Here is a 21294-nt window from a genome sequence, read left to right as displayed (position 1 = left end):
CCCGCTCCCCACGGACCCGGCGGCCGCGCCCGGTGTTGGCGGTGACGGTGCTTTGCTGCCTGTGCAGGCTCGTCCCGTCTCGCTGAAGGAAAGCTACCGTGTGCCCAATTCTCCCGCAGGACGGATGAGAGGTAAGTTCGCAGGCGCAAGTGCCACAAGTTTCCAGGCGCCAGTGGAGCTGTGTCAGGGAAGCATTCACACGGGAAGCGCCCGGGAGTCCTGTGCCACCTGCTAGGAAAGCAGGGAGAAGTCCACCCTGCAGCTTTCCTGTAGCACTTATGTTCAGCCCTAATGCATGTACCTCTAAATCGAGTCTGTAATCCAATAACACTTGAGTCTTTAGATCAACGTCATCATTCAGTAGCTGTCAGGGAGTCAAGTCACCTAGGCCATCACAACTGCAGTAACATGCAAAGAATATAAAAGACATAAGTGGATGGAGCTGGAGGAGTTGCTCCTTTAGATGTAGTTACTCAAGATCAGGGTCTAGGTCCCAAGAGGACCAAAGGTAATATTGTCCTGACTACTACATACAGTTTTATAGAGGGAAATCTTAATTACAGTTACTTGTATGTAATTACGGAAGTCTAGTGTTTTGTTTCTGTGTATTGTAATGTTTATTCATAGTATACTCTGAATAGATATTACATACACATTACCTGATGGTTTATTCATAAGACATTCTGACCAGCCAGATACAATTTAGGAAGGATCAGTCTATGATATTATGCACCTGTTACTTGAGGTTATTCAGAATATCTTTTTTTGTGATAAACACATTAGCAGTTCAGAGAGCATTCAAATGCAAACAGTTTTTTTTCCTGTAATCTGGTGCAACACTTCAGCTCTAGATGAAACAACAGCCACTGTTCTATTTGTCTTCTATTTGTATGTAAAACAGCGTGAAGCGCAGGCAGCAGAAAACAGGTGGGTAATAATTTACTGTGCTTGCTTGCTTCAAATGAAGAGCACCTAAAGCCACATAAAGAATCTGATAAATTACCTATCTAGCAAAACTGGACTTGTTCTCTCTTGTTTGCCCAGAACACGGCAGGAGTGGCTTTAAGAATTTAATCCTCACAGCATTCTTCAGCTGGCACTCCGAGTGTATGTCTACTTTATTTTACCTCTGTTACACACATTTCTTTCAGGAGCGGTATGTGTTTAAATCCCTGTTTTCATGGCAACCAATTACATTTATAAAATACGCAATTCTGTATCTCCTCTTCCATTTACTGGACCATTTGGATTTTAGCTATTCAGGAAAAGAACAATTTGTTTTAAAAACAAAACGTGAAAGGAAGAAGAGAAAATATTTTAACAAAATGACTGACAAATGTCTGAAGAATCTGTTACTGAATATTACTGTCAACAAGAATATTTGGAATTACTTTTTTAAAGCATGAAATGGAACCATTGTGGTCATCTAATTTCACTCCCTATATTTAAAGGAAATCCCTTGGCTTGGTGGTATAGCTAGAGCCTGCACATTTAGGAAACATTCTAAAACCCCATTGCATGGTCAAGGCAATTCTCACTATAAAAAAATTCAAGTTTACTGAATTTGAGAGGCAAACTCTTGTTCTCCTCTATTGTAATATTCTTACATCTGCTCCTAAGACATGATACTGGACAGAATTCTGGTCTGGAGTGACAGCTCCACTACATAGCAGTGCTGAGTGCTATCAACAGAGTTGAAACAATTGTGGGGTTTTTTTCCAGAGGAATGTATTGTTGGTAACATAGGTCACTAAAACATTGCTGCTTCTACTATGTATCCTGATTGCAACATTATTCCCCACTTAAATAAGAAGCATTATTTTGATGTTCTATTCCAGCCCATACAGTTAAATTAAAAACAAAGATCTGTCCCTCAGTTTGTTGTAAGAAAGAAGTTCTGGTCAGCTTTGAACCATAGGTCAAAGTATAACAAACCAACAGGATACTGAGGTAGTTCAAGTCTACATTATGTCCTAAAAATACTTTTCCTGTTAGACTGCCTTGTGACTGCAGTCATTAAAATGCACATAGCCCCAGTTGGCTGCTGAGTTAACCCTCCATGTGTGCAGGGAGCATACTCAGCTCACTTCAGGAGGAGCTGAGAGTTTGGCGAGTTGCTCAAGGGAGAGTCATTGCCCGGTGAGTCATGTTAGTGCTCCACCCGCCGTGGTCCAAACCTCAGGATTTTGCACAGTCCTTACAACTGAGTTGCCAACGGGTTTCTAGTTCCGTTGTGTGGAAATAGAAACTTCATCCTTCCTCAAAGCACAGGAGAACAGCAGGTTGTTCTGCTTAACTGCTCTAAAAGAGTAACGTGTCTAACATTTTTCACTGTCAATCTTTTAATCCTTAGGATTAAAGCCATGCATTTCAGGTGTACACAGCATATGTCCACACATTCACAAAATCACACACCAAAACACTACTTCCTCTTTGCAGCAGACTTAAGTGTTCTGCCAAGAAACTTAAATGACTCAACTAACAAAGCAAACTTAGTGACCTTCATCCCAGTATACAGAAATAACCACCAAATGAAATTATAATTCTGGAACCAAAGATTTTCTTATGTTTCAAATTGCAGATAACGAAGTTTGTTATTCCCAACAATATAGAACTTTATACTGCTGAGTTAAGAAATACTGGAGCATTACCAGCTCCTCCTGAAATTTTATGAAGGCATTTCTGTTAAAGATAGTTCTCCTGCAAGTATTGCTTTTGATAAGTAACACAGAGCGCTTTCATGTGCTTGCATGTTTTACGTGCACTCTGAAGTGAACCAGCACAGCCTTACTATGCTAGGAAGATAGCAGAGCAAAGCGTAATATGCGTGCTAATTAAACTGCAGGTGGTCTGAAGTCACCATGCTCACTGAAAAAAACATAAGGTTTCATTGCCTCTGTACTGCCCAGAGGTGCTTTTTGCTGAAACTCTGTTCCTTTGTTGAAGCTGACTGAGATTACATGTCTGAGAAGGGCCTAAGGCAACATGGTGGACTGATTTTATACAGTCCTCCAACTTCTACCAAAAGGGAACAAGAGAACCAATTGTAACATTGTACTCCTTTCTGAATATTGTTATGTATATTGAGGAAAAGAAGTGTTCAAGGAGAACTTCATAATGAGATAAAAACCCAAGATCAGTTCAACTGATTGCCACAGATAAACATGTAATGCCATAATGTCCAGCAATGTTGCACTCATTCAGAGAAGCCACGGAAGAAAATGAAAATGCCAAAAGATAGAAGTGCTTTTATTACATTAGTGAGATCACCAATGTGACTAAGTACAACGTACAGAAGCATATCCAGAGAATTACCTATCTCAGCTATTTTAAAGCTAACTTTGTCAAAGTTACTTAGAGCAATACATCCTAAACAAACAAAAAAAAAAAAAAAAGGAGAAAATTCCCCTAATAAATCCATGCGGTTTACAAATCAATAGCAAGTAAAGCTTGAAATCCTTGATGTTTCTTGACTCTGAAGCTTTTCCCACCAGATTTTCTGCTGAACTTCAAATTTTTAGACAGATTTCTGTAGACTGGAACAATTCTAATAGAATACCTTTAGTAATTCCTGTCTACATTTCACAGCTCCAGAGAAGGAATGCCTTCTAGGTAATAACACAGCCAAGGCTATGTCCATTCACAAGGACACAATAGATGGGATTAGTTTTTAAAGGGAAACTCTTTTCCTACTCCAATTCCTAACATTTGGCACTGTGCTTTCTGGCATACACCCAAACCCATGGACTTTGGTCTCTTCAGACAGCTGCTTTGAAGTGGATCGTTTTAGGTAGGAAGCCATAACCTCAGTCCCGTATGACAGATCTTCATTAGTCTTCAGGTACTTGCAAGGACTGGCAAATTACACACTAATCACAAATTGATTCTTTCATCTCAGAATCTTGCCTGTTGTGCACACCAGCTTATTAAACAGCGTAGCTATTCGCTTGCAGAGTGTTAAAAATCTTTCTTACATTTTCTCACTTTCCTAACAGGGAATGGCAAAGAGTTTCCTGGAGAGGAGATTAGGGAAAGAATATTATGCTTCCCCCGTGCAACTTTTTTTGCAGTCATCGCTTACCCAGCTTTGCTACTTGCTCTTTGTCTCTATCAATGTGAAAACTTACTTTAAAAAACCTTGCAGAATGTTGAGTGGCTAAGTTAAGAATATTAAGTTTAAATAAGAGAAGGGAAAGCAAAACATTTTTATTCAGAGTAATAAAATACAAGAGTCGAGTCCTAATTTAATGCTCGCAAATAACACTTTCAAATGAGATGGGGATCTTTGCTATAGCTTCAGTCTTCACATATATTGTCCTTGCAATTAGAATTTAGCAGTGAGTCACTGGGGGAACTCTCTAGATCAGAATCAGTACAGGATCTACAGATTTGTAATTTGAGTCTTATTCTTGGATTTATCTGACAAATTAGCACAAAAATTATTTTGGGGAACCCTGTCTCTCCATACTTCTCCAACATTTCAAACTCATTCACCGAAACAGACAGTGGGAACAGGTGTGTCGTAGAAGAGGGATGCTTTAACTCCGTTAGGCAAACCTCCTCAGTACAGCTGAACAGCCTTCTAAAGGTAATGTTATTAGCTGAGACCATGCAAAGTTGCAGATAATGTTGGTATTGGCTCAGCTAGAACTCATTTAACATGAAATATGTCTTGGGGAGAAAATGGGGTTTCTGTTTGCATAATTTTAGCAGCAGTACAGGGTTATGAAACATAAAATTTCTATTTGATGACACCCAACCTTTAACCTCAAATTTCATGAATTGTCATTTTGCTGTCCCTTTCTTCTTTGGCAAAGATGAAACTCCAGTAAGCACACTTATTTAGTTACAGATGCTTTTCAAGCCCTTTTACCATAAACACAGTTGCTGGCTCTAATTGTCTGAACCCTCACTTTATGAGAGGCTAGTGCTTTTGATCTTGACTTCCTTTTCCAAAGGGGCAGAAAATAATCATATGCATAGAAATTATATAATAAACTGAATTTGCTATCTCATACGCTGTCACTACCCTGCTGAAGGAGTATACACAGCACCACTAATAAACCAGTGACCACTCCATAGTCTGTCATGGTAAAGCACATTACATGCAACACAACCCCCCACATTTTTAGTGTGCTTTAACAGCTGGAAAAAAACCCTGCAAAGAAGTCTGCAGAATTGGAGTTGATTTGATCCACCTCTTTCCTGGATGCCACATTACCCCCTCCTTTCTTTTAAAAGTGGATTCATTACACAATAAATGAGAACAGTTTATTCCAGACAGAAGCCATTCTTGCCACTGCAATGGAACTTTTATTCCAAATACATTCTTACAATAAAGCTGTATTTTGTTATACAAGTAGGTAATCCCAGGAGACAAAAGATTCTCATGTTCCGTTTTAAAGTATCAGGCTCAGCTGAACTGCAGCCATTCCCATTCCCATTTCCTGAAGCATGTTAGGGATTTTTCAGGGCAATGGAAATAAAGATGTAAACCCAGTCATGTAGGTAATTAAATTACGGTCCAAGGAAGTTTGTAACACCATAGAAAAGTGTATCTACTCATTCTTCAGGCTCCTAACACCATAGAAAAGTGTATCTACTCATTCTTCGGGCTCCTTTAAGTGTAGGATGGCAACAGTTTCTTTATAAACTCAGAAGTTTTTCGTTGAGAGCAATCTGTGACTGTGTGAGGTTTGCCAAGTAGGTTACCATCAGTAGGTCCTGAAAGGGGGAAAAAAACAGCAGTCAGAAATATGAACAAAGATTGTAGCCTATTAGGGAGCTGAATTTTTAACACCTTAAAGCATTTTACAATCAGCTACTAGAAATATTGTTAGTCTTGAAAGCCCTACCCTGAGGAATGCTTCCCTTGCAGGAAGCTTTTGGTATTCCTGGAATATGAGACACTGCTTGTGAAATTTTAACTCCAAGTTCACCTATGTTAACCAGGCAAGTCAAAGGGTATAGGCAAAATTAAAAATTAGTTCTGGTCTTGCAGACTGTGGCTGAACAACACATTCAGAAACTTGTTTCTGTCGAAAGAGAAAACTAAGGTAGCATGCTAGAACCTTGTTCAAGTCCTAAGTGTTATGCAAGGAGATAGAACTTCAGTTCAGGCAAAGGAAGCTGTCAAGTCACCCGTTATCCTTGAAATCCAAACTTTTTAAGTTTTGTAATTCATATTCTCCAATCAAAATGAAAGGAGAATTGGTGCTGGTTTGCAGATTACTTGCATAATTCCTAACTACTTTAAAATTTATTCTTTTATCTGCAGTTGATGGCAATATTACTATGGTGAGCTCCTTTATCCACCTTCAGCCCTGACAACAAAGGGCTACTAACATGTTTGTATGAAAAGATGGTTTTGATTACAGACAAATTTGTGTCTGTATGACAAATTTTCAAAATTGCTGACAATTCATAGAAAAAAATTAAATTATGAACTTACATTGATATTGCTGTTCAACATTGTCTCAAAGTCCTCTGGTGAAATCTTTGGCACCTGGTTAATAAGATCCATCAGGAAACGCCCAACAGTGTTGTCAGCAGCCACTTTGCCAGACTAAGCATAAAAACACACAGTTCAGATGAGTAAAACTCAGTGAGTTTATGGCCCAGAAAGAAAAAATATAAAAAGAAAACCAAGATGGCCAAGTTTACATCAAACTTATTTTCTGGCTACTAAAAAGCTGGCCTTACCAACACATCCTCAGCATACTGCAGCACCATGGTCAGGGTATCCTGGATCCGGGCTGATGCTGAGCCCACCTGCTGTAAGTCGCTGGACAAGCCAATCACTCGATTAGGGCTGAAACAAGTCTTCATGATAAGATCCACTGAAAGCCAAAGGAAGATCAATGAAAAAAACTGTCACAGAAACCAGCTGAAGATTTTTTAGGACAGCTTCAGCAAGACAGTCTAATTCCCAGTAGAATTCCCAGAATGGCAATTTTACCAGGGTAAAAAAAAAGCATTTGAACAGCATCACAACAATGGTTACAACCAAAATAGGAAAGAAACATTCACCTCCTATCCGCTCTGTATCATAATAAACATATTTCACTGTTAGGGGTGTGAACATCACGCCCATGGTTTTACCAGGGACTCCCATTGGGGCACTAGAAAAAAACAAAACAAAACAAAACGTTTTCAGCATGGACATATATAAGGGAGGAAGAAATAGATTTCCATCTCAATGATCTCTGTTAGCACTAAAGCATGAACATGAGTAGGTTATTCGTTCTCACCAAAATTAGCAATTTTATGACTAAGGATAACTGAGGACAGGAAATCAGTTCTGGCATGCTACTAATTGCCCATTTTCATCCAAGAATATCCCTACCCGGTCTGACATTTGTCAGCATGAACACATGAAGAGCTAAGTACTATAATTTTAGCCACAATTCCTTGCTTATAGAACAGGTATTCTTCTATCATGAAATACTGTGAGAAATCACTGAAGGAACAAACAAATATGGCAAAATTCAAGTACAAAGCATTCTCAACATATTTATTAATCCTAATATTCAAAGTATTTGAAGTCCATTATGCTTTAAGTAATATGTCATGGAATAACTCCCTTTTTGAAATTACACAGTCAAGAAGCCGTACTTTCTCTATAAAGAAAGGCTTGGGGTTTTTTCCTTACAGAGGAGAGCTCTTCAGCCAGTACTGGGAAGAATTTAGTGAGGTGAAAGGGTTTAATTTCTCAATACTTAATCTTCATTGATTGACAAAAATGAAGGAGTTAAGGGGAAGAAAGACTCATCAAGAAGATGCTGTTTCAATTACATTTTAACACTAATCCTCCAGCTTGTACAAATAAATCCAGTGGGTACAGGCTAGAATTCAGTCGGTGTGATGAAGTTAGTGACACTACTGCTAGCTGTGTGAATCCTGTGAAACGTCCCAGAGATGTTCAGAACACTGCTAATGAAGTCACAATTCCCTACCCCAATGAGGTACCAGTTTATGAAAGGTCAGGTCTTTCAACCTACATCCAATGGTCAAGACGTTCCAAAGAGAAGTAAGTCATGGTCCCTGGCTCACCACTGTGTTTTAGCTACTGCACAGTATTGCCCAAAATGGGGCACTGTAATCCACTACATTCCCTGTTACCCCGATGGTGTGTCTCAGGAATTCTCACAGCTCCCCTGCGGAAGTGCAGCCTCCCGGAGTACCTGACATAGGCTTTAATGCTCATGCGTGAATTCTGGAGACTTGTGTCCACAGTGAGGTGGATTGGATTGTGCGCTTCCCGGCTGTAATACTCGTGGATCAGGACTGAGTGCTCCGTGATGTCATGACCTGTTGCATACCTTCAAAAGAACACATGTTGAGGAGCCGTTCTTCCAACATTCAAGTGCCCACCCTTCCGTGCTGTTGGGATTTAACAGGTTTGTATTTCCACTGATCTCCAAACACTGAGCTACAGCAGCATATGAAATACTAGTGTTTTAATTACGGATTCTGTAGTTTTATAGCCACCTGTCCTAGAATTGTAGGAATCACAGGCTAAGCACACTCGTGCCCAAAATACGCATGGGGACAGTGTTGTAGTACCAGCCATAAAAATGTCAGTACAACTGTCATCAGATACCCAGTATTCACTTATCTGTCACTGTGTTCTTGACCAACTCTTTACTTCTGTACAAATTCAGATCAGCTTTGTCTTCCACAAATCAAACATCTCTCTGCAGGAGGTATAACTTGCTCATCTGGCTCCTTTAACTGCTCTGCAATTAGTGTCTCACATCCACAGGGAAAGTCCTGTCATCAGAACTGCACTTTGCTGTGCCATTAGAAGGTTGTTGAGGAAGTCTGCTCCACAGGAACAGAACAAAGCTATTTTGTAGGATCAGAGAGGCATGAAAAGACTAATACACACACTATGTCACACACTCAGACACACTCTGTTCCCATATAAATGTACTGATCTTGCATTGCAACCCACAGACAGGTACTTCTCAGCAGAGAGCTATGCACTCAGCTGGTACCAGTGATTCCTCCTGATCCCTTTGGTACTTGAATGTGGTACTTGAAACTACTCTTTTGTATTCTCCCTTCTTTCTAACCAGTTAATTTACATGTATCACAGGTAGTATGTTCTAACAAAGCCGTGAAAGCATTTTCTAACTCATCAGTCCTCTGTAATACCTTGCTAGACATAAACAAAAGCAAATCCTGAAAGTCTCCAATACTCTTCCTTTTATGAACTGCAAGAGCTTTACCACTGACTGTAGAACAAGAGTTGCAAGATCTTACTGTCACAACCATTAGTGCTTCTGCTTCTACATCTATGACAAGGTGAATTATGTATTTCAAACAGTTTAAGGGACCAAGACAACTGCTTGTGTGTTCTTGCAGGAGAACTTACCAGCCCAAGATGATCTCGCTAGGAGACACCTTTTTGTGCAGCTCATACATGTTTTTGGCAAACTCCATATCGACTGCCACCTGAGAAACGGGACAGGGCCGAGTCAGCGGCTGTTTAACTCTGGGCGGGGGCAGCTGGGGCTCCAGCCCCATCTGCGGAGCCCAGAGCATCTCCCAGGCCGGCTCCCTACCTCATCCTCGGACTCGTTGTGCGGGACGGAGAAGCAGTTGGTGACCTCCACCGAGTGCTTGTCCACGGTCCCTGCGGGAGGGAGGGCAGCGGGTTAGGGGGCGCCGGGGGGTGCTCGCCCCCAGGCCGCGGCGGGGCGGCGGTGGCTCTTACCCAGCAGCGTCCCGATGACCCGCGCCGCGCCCTCGTTGCGCCGCTCGAAGCTGTCCACGATGGAGGCGAGCACGACCGGGTGCAGCCGCACCACGCGGCCGCCGGGGAACGGGCCCGAGAGCGCGGCTGACAGCGGCGGGGCCGGCGGCGGCGGGGCCGGGGCGGCGGGCGGGGCTGGCGCGGCCGCGGGGGGAGCGCTCCCGGTCGGGGCGGCTGGAGCCGCTGGTGGGCTCTGCGGCGGGGCCGCCGCGGGAGGAGCCGCGCTGGGCGCCGTCGCCGCCATTTTGCAAGGAAAGAGGCTGGGGCCTCCGCGCCGACAGTGATTGGCTGAGCCGAACGCCTGTCACTCAGCGCTACCTTCCTATTGGGAACAAGAGCAGTCTAAAGCCCGCCTTCCACCTAGTAACCAATCCGAGGGGGGCAATGGGGGAAGGCTCTCTGATTGGAGGAAGAGCGTGCCTTCCGTGACTGAACCTCACTCTTGTTCCCGCCCCCCCGGGGCCCAAGAGGGTTTCAATTGGACGCTGGTAGTCCCCGCCTCCCTCCGCATCCGCTCTTTTATTGGCCAGCATGGCCCCTCCGTGCTGTCTGTCAGGCAGGAGGACTATTTATTGGCTGCGGCCGTACCGCTTCGCCACTATGGCGAAAGGGCTCCCCGAGGTGGCGGGGCAGGTGCTGTAGGGGTGCGGTGCTGCCGCCTCGGCTTGTGAGGACGCAGGCAGCAGGTGCCGCCCCATGGCTGTGTGGTGACGCGGTAAACGCGGTAGTGCAGGCGCGGCACCCGGTGAATTTGCGCCAGTAGTGCTGAGCGTGGGGTTATACAGTCCTTGGAGCCTGGGCGCGGTGAGACCGGCCAGTGCTGTTAGTCCTGTTTGCCAGGGCTGGGTTGGCAGTGACGCATGGAAGAGTGAGTGGTTGTCAAGTCTCGTATAGAGAACAAATGGTGGTGGCAATCTCTAGCCAGGCTTTAGCGATTACCCATCAAACTGACTGACTGGATATAATTTGCCTATTGCCTGTAGTGCCCCGTGTGTGCACTCTCGAGCAACAAAGCTGTGTGGGTGGGGCAGGTGTGGTGGTGAAATGAAGCACGTATGCTCTCAATAACTGGTAAGAGGACTGGATTCCTCAAGAGCTTCCTTTTGGTTCCTTAGCCATGTGTATGCAGCTGTTACCAGTTGTAACATAGTGACAGATTTACCTTAATTCAAAACCTTTTATCGCTGTTCCTGATGTTTGACGGACTTTCAAGGCAGAACTTTAGATGTCATTGAAAAGTTTGGGGCCCCTTTGGCTTCGAGCTGTTCTTTTCCCACAAGTAAATTGTGTGTATAAACATAAAAAACCAGCGAAAGATAGAGAAGTCTTGGCTGCTGATAAAATGCTTAGTCCAGTGAAACTATGCCAGCCAAAAAAACTGCGTCAGTTCTCTGGCACTACTTTGTCTACCAGGTGGCTATTTGAATAATTGAGAGCATTTCCAGGTAGTTGTTTCCCAGGTGTGGCAGAGAGAAAAGTGCAGTGGTGGCTCTGGTGCTATCTCAGATACAATCATCTTTTCTAGATCTGCTTTGGGCTCCTGATACATTCTTTCCCAAATTTGGCTTACCAGGTAAAGTAATTTTAACATTAAAAGAAGATTTTATCATGATGGATGGCCTTTGGACTTTTCTCTGCTTCATTAGTTGAGGCATGAACATCATCATTTAATGAGCAGTTTCAACTATGTCGTTGAAGACAGGCTCTTCAGTATAAAAGGAGCAGCTCAATAAAAAAAACACACATCCTGCCCACGTGCCAGCAGTTTGCTTCTTTTACGTAAGTGGGGGACACCCGTCAAAGCCACAAAGGAGAACTAACACATGGGAACATGACTAGATTTTATCTCTTCATAAAAGCGCTTCCAGGTCTGTGTGCCAGTAAAAACTAGACCTCCTATTCTTAGGCTTTCTTTTCTCTGCAGCCTTCATTTTTTGTAGGTGTGCCTGGGTCAAATTGCATAAAGCTTTACAAATGTTTCTGCTCCCCGGGCTTTGATGTGTCATTGAGAAGTCTAATATGTGAGGTGTTCTTATTAGAGAGCAGCTGTTTGATCTCATTCTTGTTTGCATCAAACTGCCCTTGGTGCTTAATTTGACATAGTCAGCTGCAGTCATGTGAAGCAAGGCAGGCTATATAAGAGCTGCCCATCATATTTTTATGTTGCTACCTTAATAATCAGGCAACTTAATATGGAGCTGCAGTTGTGCTTCAAAACTGGCAGCTGTGATAACCTTCTTTTAATATGTAGCTGTCAAGTTGCTGGACAGAGTGCTGGAGAGTGTATGTGGGAGTAAAGGTGGATGACTCAAGAGTCAAAGATCAGTGGTTGGCTCACACAAAGCCCACTTAACACAAAGATTGTGTAAATCTATAACAAAATCAGTCGTGTCATAGTGCTTGTAGCAGATGTGTCCAAGCTACAAAACTGTTTTTCCTTGCTGAATGAGTGCTGAAAAATCAAGACCTTCATAATTAATACTGTCTCATAAACAAAAAAAAAGGTTACTTTTAGAGGAGGGTACACTTATCATTGGTGTCTATTGATGAAAATTTGATGTCCTTGCAGTAAGATGATTAAGATGTTCTGATTCTACCCCATTACAAACATCTGTCTGCCTAGAGGAGAAATAGAAGACGTGTTCACACACGTATATAGACCAGCATGGTAACTCAGGGCCCTCTGATTTTATGTTTTTCCTTGCTTGGTTTCCCTGCATCTGATTTTGGTGGTGAATATAATTAATCTCCTAGCTCTGCTCTTATATGATTCCTCTTTATAGTCCTTGCATGTGACTGAGTCATTATCGCATTTCAGCTACATTTTCACAGATGATGTATAATTTTTTTATCAGTAACTACCTTCTTATCTTGCCTGTATTACTGGAAGTAACATCATGCCTTGCTCTAGGCAACAGTATTTCTTACATTGCATTACAGGTAAAATAAAATACAATTTGTTTGATTCATCTTTTCAGGATGTAGTTTTATCTAGTTAGTTTCAGGGGATTGAATCTGACATTTTTATTCCTTTATTATAAAATAAGTTTTTTCTTGTGCATTCTGTCTACAAATGGAAGGAGACACAACTAGGACAGGTGACCCAAAATAACCAAAGGGATATTCCATATCATATGGCATCATGGTCAGTATATAAAGTGGGAGCAAGAAGGAAGAAGTGGGGACATTTGGAGTAGTGTGTTTGTCTTCCCGAGTAACCATTACATGTGTTGGGTCTTTGCTGTCCTGCAAATGGCTGAACACCTGCCTGCCCGTGGGAAGCAATGAATTAATTCCTTGTTTCACTCTGCTCATGTGCATGGCTCTTGCTTTCCGTAAACTGTCTTTATCTCAATCCATGAGTTTTCCAGCTTTTACCCTTCTGATTCTCTCTCCCTGATCCCACTGGTGGAGATGTGAGCAAACGGCTACGTGGGGTTTGCTTGCCTGGCTGGATTTAAACCACAGCATGGATCTGTATGCTCTGCCTTCTAGGCAGGACTTTTATATGATGCAGTCGTGGGCGATGATTTCAAGTTTTGGGTTGTGAGGGGTTTGTTTGGGGTTTTGTTATTTTTCCTATTAAAAAAGGTAATAGTTCTCTTCTTTAGTCCTAATTGAACATCTTAGATACCCATTTACTCTCATGCACTTGGGATTGCCAATATACAGTTGTTGATAGCCACCAGCTCTCAGTGCAATATATCAGCTCACTCAGCTTTGTCATTTCAGCAAGAGGGATTCCAGCCTTTCCCTGCTTTTGTGTAATATTTTATGAGGTCACCTTAATTATCAAAGAAATAACACCGGCACATAGGACTACTGAGGTAATGCTTAGAGTGAAAATCCAAATACCACCTAAAAATAATGAGGCGTAGCGCTAATTGCATACTTCACTGATAAAAGAATATACCTTTGCTAAAGTTAGAGTGGCTATGGAAGTTATCATTAGGTGATCAGAAATAGCACTCTGGGGGCTGCTGGGCGCTTTTGAGTCACTAAATGGAAATACAGAGATCCAAGCTAAAGTAAAAGTAACTTCACAGTAAAACTTGCCATAAAAAGTAACTGAGAGCAATGCCCACAGGCTGGCATACTTAGGGCAACAGATACTTTTGCGGTCAAAGTTTTACTCACTGAGGAAGGGAAGATAGAGAAGAAGAAAAATGCAAGACAGCAAATACAAGGATGAAGTAATAGTAATAAATATATAGGAAATGGATGAGAAAAATCCGTTTAATTAGGAATAGGATTGTTTGGGAAACGTGAAACTTCTTGACGTCTGATATTCACAGCCAGTGAAGGATGGGGGATCTTGAGGTGGCTCCCAGAAGACAGACGCACCAAAGGTAAAGCTTCCCCAGCCGGCCGGAGGGAAGGCCCCTCAGCCTGGCGGCTGCGCAGGCCGGCGTTGTGCGGGGCCCGTTCCCGGGGCCCGTTCCCGGTGTCCGGGGGAGGAGCGGCGCTCCCGGCAGAGGGCGCGCGCCGCCCGCCGGCACCGGGACCTCCGCGGGAATGAGGGGTTGGTTGTCTGCGGCTGAGGGAGGCGCCTCGGCTTTCCCCTCCTGCCACGGCAATTAGAGAGCCGCGGACACAAACCACAGCCTGTGTAACCACTTAGTGCTAATTAATTGGTGACTTCACTCTGCCTGCTTTGAAGTTAGCAGCGTAAGCGAGAATTTGTGCGCAGTGCTTTTCCCACCGGGGTTTATTATGTGTATTTCACTTATTAGTTTATTTTTTTCGGTTAATAACATTGAGGTTGAATCAGTGAGGTGGAATTCGTTAATTTTAACTTAATTCTACCTTAATTCCTCTGTGCCATTTCACATAAGAATGTCACAGAGCGATTTACTTACGGGTGCTATGGCTGTGCAATCCTAACATGTGCTGTACAACCCCAGATTTTACTGAAATAAGTGGAAATGAAAGGTGTTTGGGGTTTTTGGTGAAAGCACGAACTCTCCAACCCCTCAAGACATTTCTGCTTCTTGATGATCTATAATAATGATTATTTTCTACTTTTGACTTAAATCATGGTCAGATTCAGCTTTTGGGTGAGAGGCATTTTATATGCTACTTGTACTTAAAACTGATATAGAATGTGCTTGCACTGACCTAGCAAAGCATTTAGATGTACTACTCTGAAAGATCAAACCTTGTGCTTCACATTACATTGCATTTTTTCCTGCCTACCCTGTGCAGTGAGAACTGAAGAAAACCTAGATGTGACTCCTGGCTTTTCTTCTTCTCCAGGGAGTATGAGGTAGAAGTGTGGCAGCGCTACTGTCCTTTCCATGTAATCGACTTGAATAAGTAATCTCTGGCAGGCAGCCTTTAACACAGTGTCTCTTTGTCTGGTAACTTGCTGCTACTGTGCTTGACTTAAAAGCATTTGTAACAGAGCAGAGCTGTGTCCTTGAATACCTACTGACATCCAAATAAAATTGTGTAATGTCACTGATGGCAGATAAGTGTGAAAGTTCCTGTGCAGGCAAGTTTCAAATATTAAAAATTTCTAACACTTATAACAGCTAACGTGTCAGTGTGCTATTTTGTTGAGAAAATAATCTCTTCTCACAGTCCTTTGTTCTTATAAAATCACTTTACAGCTTTACTTCTCTCATCAGTAAGCATGTCCTTTCCTTGGTGTCCTTTACAGCATGGGTAAGTCATCACTTTCCATGCATTTCAGCTGAGACCAAAATTGCATATGTCCCCAAAAGCACTGAGCGAGACCTTTGGGACTGGCAGTGTTCACTGTGTCATTCAGCACAAACATTTGCTTTGGTGTCTTGAGAAAAATCTGCATGCAGAAGTGAAGTAACTAGACTGGAAAATACGTATTTCACTTGATGGTGTAGGGAGGCCTGCTGAGAGAAGGGCAAAAATGCCATTACTTTGTGAATTCCGAGGATTATATTTATATGATTTTTACATCACCAGACTCTGACAGTGTTGTCTGTTCCTTCACAGCTCTGTGCATTTTTTTCAGTGTGAAGCAGCTGCATCATGATCTGTTGGATGAATAAGTGGGCAATGAAGGAGAAGGTAAGAAGATAATGATTTACATATAGAAATGGCAGCTGAAAAGGAACAGTGGTAATAAAATCTAGAGGACAGTTTCTATGTAGGAGCCTGGGAGACCTGAGGACCCATTGCAATTCTGTTACTGGCATCTTGGATGATGCAAGGCAAGGCATCTGTGAGACACTGGATTATTATATTAATTATTGGCTTAGACCAACTCAAGTATGTATGTGGGGGGGAGGGGACAGGTCGAATTTCACAGAGCTGAGGTGATGCCCTGTCCCACACCCCGGCCCCTGCAAGTGTTCTGGAACAAACCCCTGTGGTGAGCTCAGGGCCTGGGCTCTAACAGCACCCATATAACTGAAAAAATGACAGAGACATGCTTTGGGTAGTGTTTGAGCTCTTAAAATGGGAAGTGTCTGATAATAACTAGATAGTATTATTCTCCTATCTGTGCTACTGACTTTGGGGAAGTAATGTAACATTTAAATTTCAGTTTTCCACTTCTGCAAAATATGATTAATGATGCAGTAGTGGATAGGTTTGTATATAGGACATGCACAGACAGTTTACTGAGGAAAGGCAGGAAAGACCTTACCCTTTGAGGAAGCAGCTTTTGAGAGGAAGCTGAAGAGTGCATTTCCTGACCCAGACACTGTTCCTTTGGAAAGAGAGGAAGTCTTCAACTAGCCTAAGCAAGAGGAGAACAGTAACTGTCTCCGTATTGTTTCCCAATAATAAATGTAAATAATTCATCAGCAAAGGTGAATTGATGCTGCTGAGATCTCAGGTGTAGCAGCAAAATTTCATTTCATTTTTTATCAAACCTATATGTCATGAAAGCTTGGATTAAACTTGCAAGAGCTACTTTTTGCTAAATGCTGTCCTAATCAATCTGTAGATTTGAAATACCATGAGTGCAGACATATGAATTCATTTTCTATATTCTGATTGCCAATTTGTCTTTCTCCATCAGAAAGCATGATACAGCATTGGCTGAGAGAACTGCATAGGGCTGGTTGGACTGGTCTGCACAAATAAAGAATTGATTCCAAACTGCCCAGTACTCCAGCTGAATCACAAGCCTTTGCAGCACTGCTCAGCTTGAGCTATTGTGGCAGATAGGGGAGTACACCGACACAGTTAATTTGACTATTCAGGTTAGATTTCCAGCCCTGTTTTGAAAAGTCAAATTTCTGTTTGCAACTACCACTTTACAGTGTTCACAGTGTAATTGGACCTGAAAAGCTCAGAATTTCCAGATTTCTTTTTATATTTTCTCTGGATTTTCTGTTCTATTTCTCTCAAGCATTTGGGATTTGCCACTTACTATTCTGAATGACATCCCTTTGCATATCTTTTATTTTATTTTTTTTGTACATTGGAATAAAAACTAAGCTGATCCATCATTGAAATATCCCAGTCATTTGTTTCTGTAGCTGCCAGCAAGGCTACCTTCTACCAATGGCAAAATTTATGGGAGATATCCCTCACCGTGCCCTGTCATCTTGCCTTATCTAGCTCTGTCTAGAAATCTTTCTTTTTAATTCTCTGCCCTCTGAAGTCTACAGTGAATTCTGCCTTTTTCTGAAAAGACTCTAAAACTCCCTCCCGGATTCTTTTGTTGTTAGGTATTCTCTTTACCAAATACATATACATTGCCTCATTTTTAAATGGTACAGTATGTTACACTTTGCCTGTATATAACTTGGAATATTCTGTAGAGTTCATTAATAAAATAGTCAGGTTCAGTAAGTACGTTTTAACTTAAAGACAGTGGAGGTCAGGACCTTTTGCATTCTTGTCTTATCACACTTTAGCAAATATGAGGAGAAAATCCCTTCCTCATTTCTGAAAGAAAAGATTTTTGAATGGTAGGAGAAGCTTACCCAGAAAAAGACAGTACTTTGAATTCTTTATAAGAAGTCTCCCAGTGGCTCTAAAATATAAGAACATGTAGATATTGCAACCTTACTATTCACTTGTAATTCATTTGGTGTTTTAAAAATTAGGTAGCCCAAAAGTTACTGGAGTATACTTCTCTAGTAACTTCTGGTGAGGGACAGAATCATGGATTGCAATTCCACAATCTGTCTTTTCTCTTGGGTGATTGCCCCTGTTTGGAGCCTGGACTCTAAATGTTCTCTCTGTGGTCACTGATAAGAGAAGTACCCCCAGAAGGCAACTCAGTCACCTTGCTAAAGTCTATTATAGGTGCTCATAGTTGCCCTCTTAAGGCAATTGTCAATCTGAGTATTGATTGTATTGAGAGTCTACAGAGCCCAAAGGCGGCATCCAATTTACCTGCTTAATGCAAACCATCCGAAGGCAGCCCTGAACTGTGAAACACATTGTGCTAGGCTGGCCAGCAGTGGGGCAGCTGGACTCTTGAGTATTTGGGAGTGAAGGGGAGGCTGGGCTAGCACCTTGCTTTTCAGTTCTTGTTTCTATGCTCTAATCATCGTACTCTAGTTCATGAATTCGTTTTATCTTATTCTGAGCATATCTGCTCCTATGGCTTTAAATACCTCATGTCTGTATAGCTAAAAAAAGGTTTTATCTCTCCTAAGGATCTGTTTTTTGGGGAATGGCTTTGTTTGCTTCTGCCTTAAAGAAAAAAAAATTAAAAAAATATTTGCTTTTAAGGATTGAAGATGTGCTTAAAAAGAGAACAGAAGCTTAAGTCCTATTTTGGGGGCAACACAGCATCTCTCCAGCAAAATGAAAGTCTAGAGTGTTGAACTTAAAAGCATACACTCTTGGAGTGGTAGAGGTTAGATGTACACTGTGTCCAGTGGAACTGAGTAAAATTTTACCTCAGTCCATGCACTGAGTCCCATATTGGCTGATGTGGCCTTCAGAGATATCTAGTCTGTAGGAAATGTTAAAATGAGGGGCATAGGTGAAATACTGGTTATCGGAATATAGCCTGGATTCTTTCTGCATCAGAGTGAGATGTAGATAGTAATGCTACCTTGCTTTGCAGGACAATTATGGAGACTGTCACTTTTGTTTGTTAGAAGTTCAGATATTCTGTCCTGAGAAATGTATGAATACAGTAGATAAACAGAAGGAGTGAAAAATCCTTCTCCATATTTCTTCTATAAAACATTTCTGAGACTGGCAGTCTGCAACCTTTCAGCAGTGTTTAAAATCACTCTCTTGAAAAGAAAAGCATCTTGCTCTCTGTGGTACTGCTTGCTGTTTCCCAGTTTGAAATCAACTAGCAGGACCCCAGAGGGTTTCTCAAACAGCTAACCATTAAAGACAGTCAGGAACAAAGATCAATTGAAAACACATTTAGAGTTAAGCTTCCTGGCCTGCTTTTAATTTCTTTGAATCAGCATTGGGAGTTATTACCGTGGTCAGTCTGGCCTTTTATTGTCCTATGGCTTATTCGTATAAACAATTAACTTCAGGGATGTCCAACAGCTTTCTGTGTTTTTTTTTTGTGGTTTTTTTTTTTTTTTTTTTTTTTTTTTTTTTTTTTTTTTTTTTTTTTTTTTTTTTTTTTTTTTTTTTTTTTTTTTTTTTTTTTTTTTTTTTTTTTTTTTTTTTTTTTTTTTTTTAATTATTAATTTATTTTTTTTATAATATTTTCAAATATTCCCAAAGTTATTAAAAGGGTTATGGTTTTAAATGCAGAAGGCATTAAATAGAATCATGTTATTAGAAACAGAATATATTTATGAGTGTCAAGGGAGTTTGCAAGAAATTCACTTTGCAAGCAGAATTTGGGTCATGGCACCTTAAAGCTTCAGTAGCTTTCTTGAGTCTGGGATCTGGATTTGTGGCAGCCTGAAATATTATTTCTGTTTGGATGGAGCTATACAGGCACAAAAGGATATATAGCTCCTAAGGGTTTGCAGTTCAGATAGAAATCAGGAATAGTCAGTGGTTTGGCTGAGCTTACTAATGCCTTAAGGGACAGGAGGGGAATCCTAAATATAGTTTGTAGCAACCTCTGGGCAATAAAATGACTGAAACACCTGCAGCTCTGTTGATGGCTGTGCTGATCTGTGGAGTCTTTCTCATGTGTAAGGTGCCATGCTACTGTATTGCCACCAGAAGTGTCGTACCAAGCACATAATTTTGTTGCAAGTGTTGCAATAACGGCTGGGTTTGGTTTTGTGTCTTTTTCTGACAAGCTGCTGTGGTCTACTCTCGCAGTTTTGGTGATCATTAGGGTATTTGAGTGTTGAAAGCTGAATGCAATACAGCATCACTATCAAGAAGATAATAATAATGGAAACACAAACATACATATGTTAGATGTTATATATGTTAGAAAAAATATGTTGGCAAATACATTGCAGTGCAGACACACTCAGAATAGCTACACAAAGCTCTGTGTTAGCACAGCAGCCTCCCTGGACGAATACACCCTTCACAGTGGGGCTACTTAATTTCTGTGCTCAGTCAGGTATATTGTTTCCCATCTGAAGCTGACCTGCTCAGGTACCACAGCTATTGCTGTATGGCAACGTTTGTAATGCAGGCAGGTAACTTCACAGAAGGACAAGCACTTGGGAACAAACAACACCCCCAGCAGAGATCTCAGGCTCTGAGTCAGTATGCTGAATCTTTTTAAGGGAATAGCATCAGTGATAGCTTGAATATAGAACAGGGTATTCACTTTGAATAATGGTAGCCTAGAGCCAGCTAATCATATTTGCTGGGTGGTTTCCCTAAAAAGCAGATGTTGGACAGATGGTAGTCAGATGATCAGTCATGCCACCATCTACAGTAAATCTGAGGGCTGTGGGGAAAAAGGTAATGTGTGGAACACACTTCTCATTTCTATGGGAGCCTTGTACTTTTTGTACAGGTATACAGAGGCTCACAGAAATGTAAGAGTTGTTGGTTGAGAACTGTGGAACTGCTGTAGATAGCTGGCTATAGAAAGTTAGCAAAGCTTCATCTTGATGTACTTGTTACCCTTGGGTGACTGAATCATATAACAGAACTCTCCAAATGTGATGAGACTGTTTGCTAGCCAGAGTTTTGCAGAAACCTGTTTTGGGCTGGAACACTTCTTGGTTCTCTTTTTGTTCATTTTCCTTGAGAACTTCAATATGCTTTTCTTTCAGCATACTTTCTCATGGCAGTCCTCTGCTGTCTTCTTGTGTGTTGATAGCATTGGAACAGCATCCCTTCAGCTGAAAATTTTATTTCAATATTCTGTTGCAATTGAGGTACTCAAGCAAATACAACTGTCTCTGTAGATATGACTTATAGCATAGTCCAGTATCTAACAGGGCTTACATAAGGCAATGTTCAGCCTTTATCATCTTTGTTCAACATGGGAACTAGAAATGTATTTCCTGTGTAATAATAAGCCTTTCCTAAGACATAATTCTGACCATGGTTTCATAACTGTACTGATTTTAATGTATCGTAATTGTTACTGAATACATTTGTTTTGTCAGCTGAAATCAAATTGCAGGACACATGCTATGCAAATAGAACCATGGTGCTCAATTGTTTTAATGTCCAGTTTG

General features: G+C 41.5%; 1 protein-coding gene and 1 long non-coding RNA gene across 3 annotated transcripts; one reads left to right on the top strand and one right to left on the bottom strand.

Annotated features, from left to right (window-relative positions):
- Window positions 1–19: 19 nt before the first annotated feature.
- Window positions 20–16909, top strand: LOC114058128. The gene is made up of 3 exons (XR_003571377.1): window positions 20–131; window positions 15737–15811; window positions 16770–16909. It is a non-coding gene; the product is annotated as an uncharacterized LOC114058128 (long non-coding RNA).
- Window positions 5275–10019, bottom strand: EIF3F (eukaryotic translation initiation factor 3 subunit F). 2 transcript variants are annotated; one of them, XR_003571376.1, is made up of 9 exons: window positions 9722–10019; window positions 9570–9640; window positions 9380–9459; window positions 8184–8321; window positions 7030–7121; window positions 6703–6839; window positions 6452–6565; window positions 5585–5724; window positions 5275–5543 (listed from the first exon to the last, which is right to left on the bottom strand). XR_003571376.1 is itself a non-coding variant. In XM_027885154.1 (9 exons), the coding sequence occupies exons 1-8, from the start codon at window positions 10002–10004 to the stop codon at window positions 5647–5649; spliced, it is 993 nt and encodes a 330-aa protein (XP_027740955.1). In that variant the 3' UTR covers window positions 5275–5571; window positions 5614–5646. The 2 variants fall into 2 exon arrangements, 1 of the variants encoding a protein (XP_027740955.1); XM_027885154.1 differs by having other exon boundaries at window positions 5275–5571; window positions 5614–5724; window positions 9722–10004.
- Window positions 16910–21294: the final 4385 nt, after the last annotated feature.

Source organism: Empidonax traillii, unplaced genomic scaffold (genome assembly GCF_003031625.1).
Source record: "Empidonax traillii isolate 1590-97213 ecotype Southwest subspecies unplaced genomic scaffold, ASM303162v1 scaffold162:size863265, whole genome shotgun sequence".
NCBI lineage: Eukaryota > Metazoa > Chordata > Aves > Passeriformes > Tyrannidae > Empidonax > Empidonax traillii.
Note: the sequence above shows the minus strand (reverse complement) of the source record. Positions and strands in the feature narration are given on the sequence as shown.

Excerpts from the sequence above, each read along its gene's own strand:
- EIF3F (XM_027885154.1), bottom strand. The coding sequence starts at position 10,004 with ATGGCGGCGACGGCGCCCAGCGCGGCTCCTCCCGCGGCGGCCCCGCCG. Across the intron at positions 9,641-9,721 it reads GGTCATCGGGACGCTGCTGG|GGACCGTGGACAAGCACTCG; the intron begins GTAAGAGCCACC and ends TCCCTCCCGCAG. Across the intron at positions 7,122-8,183 it reads AGCATTAAAGCCTATGTCAG|TGCCCCAATGGGAGTCCCTG; the intron begins GTACTCCGGGAG and ends GTTTTTTTCTAG.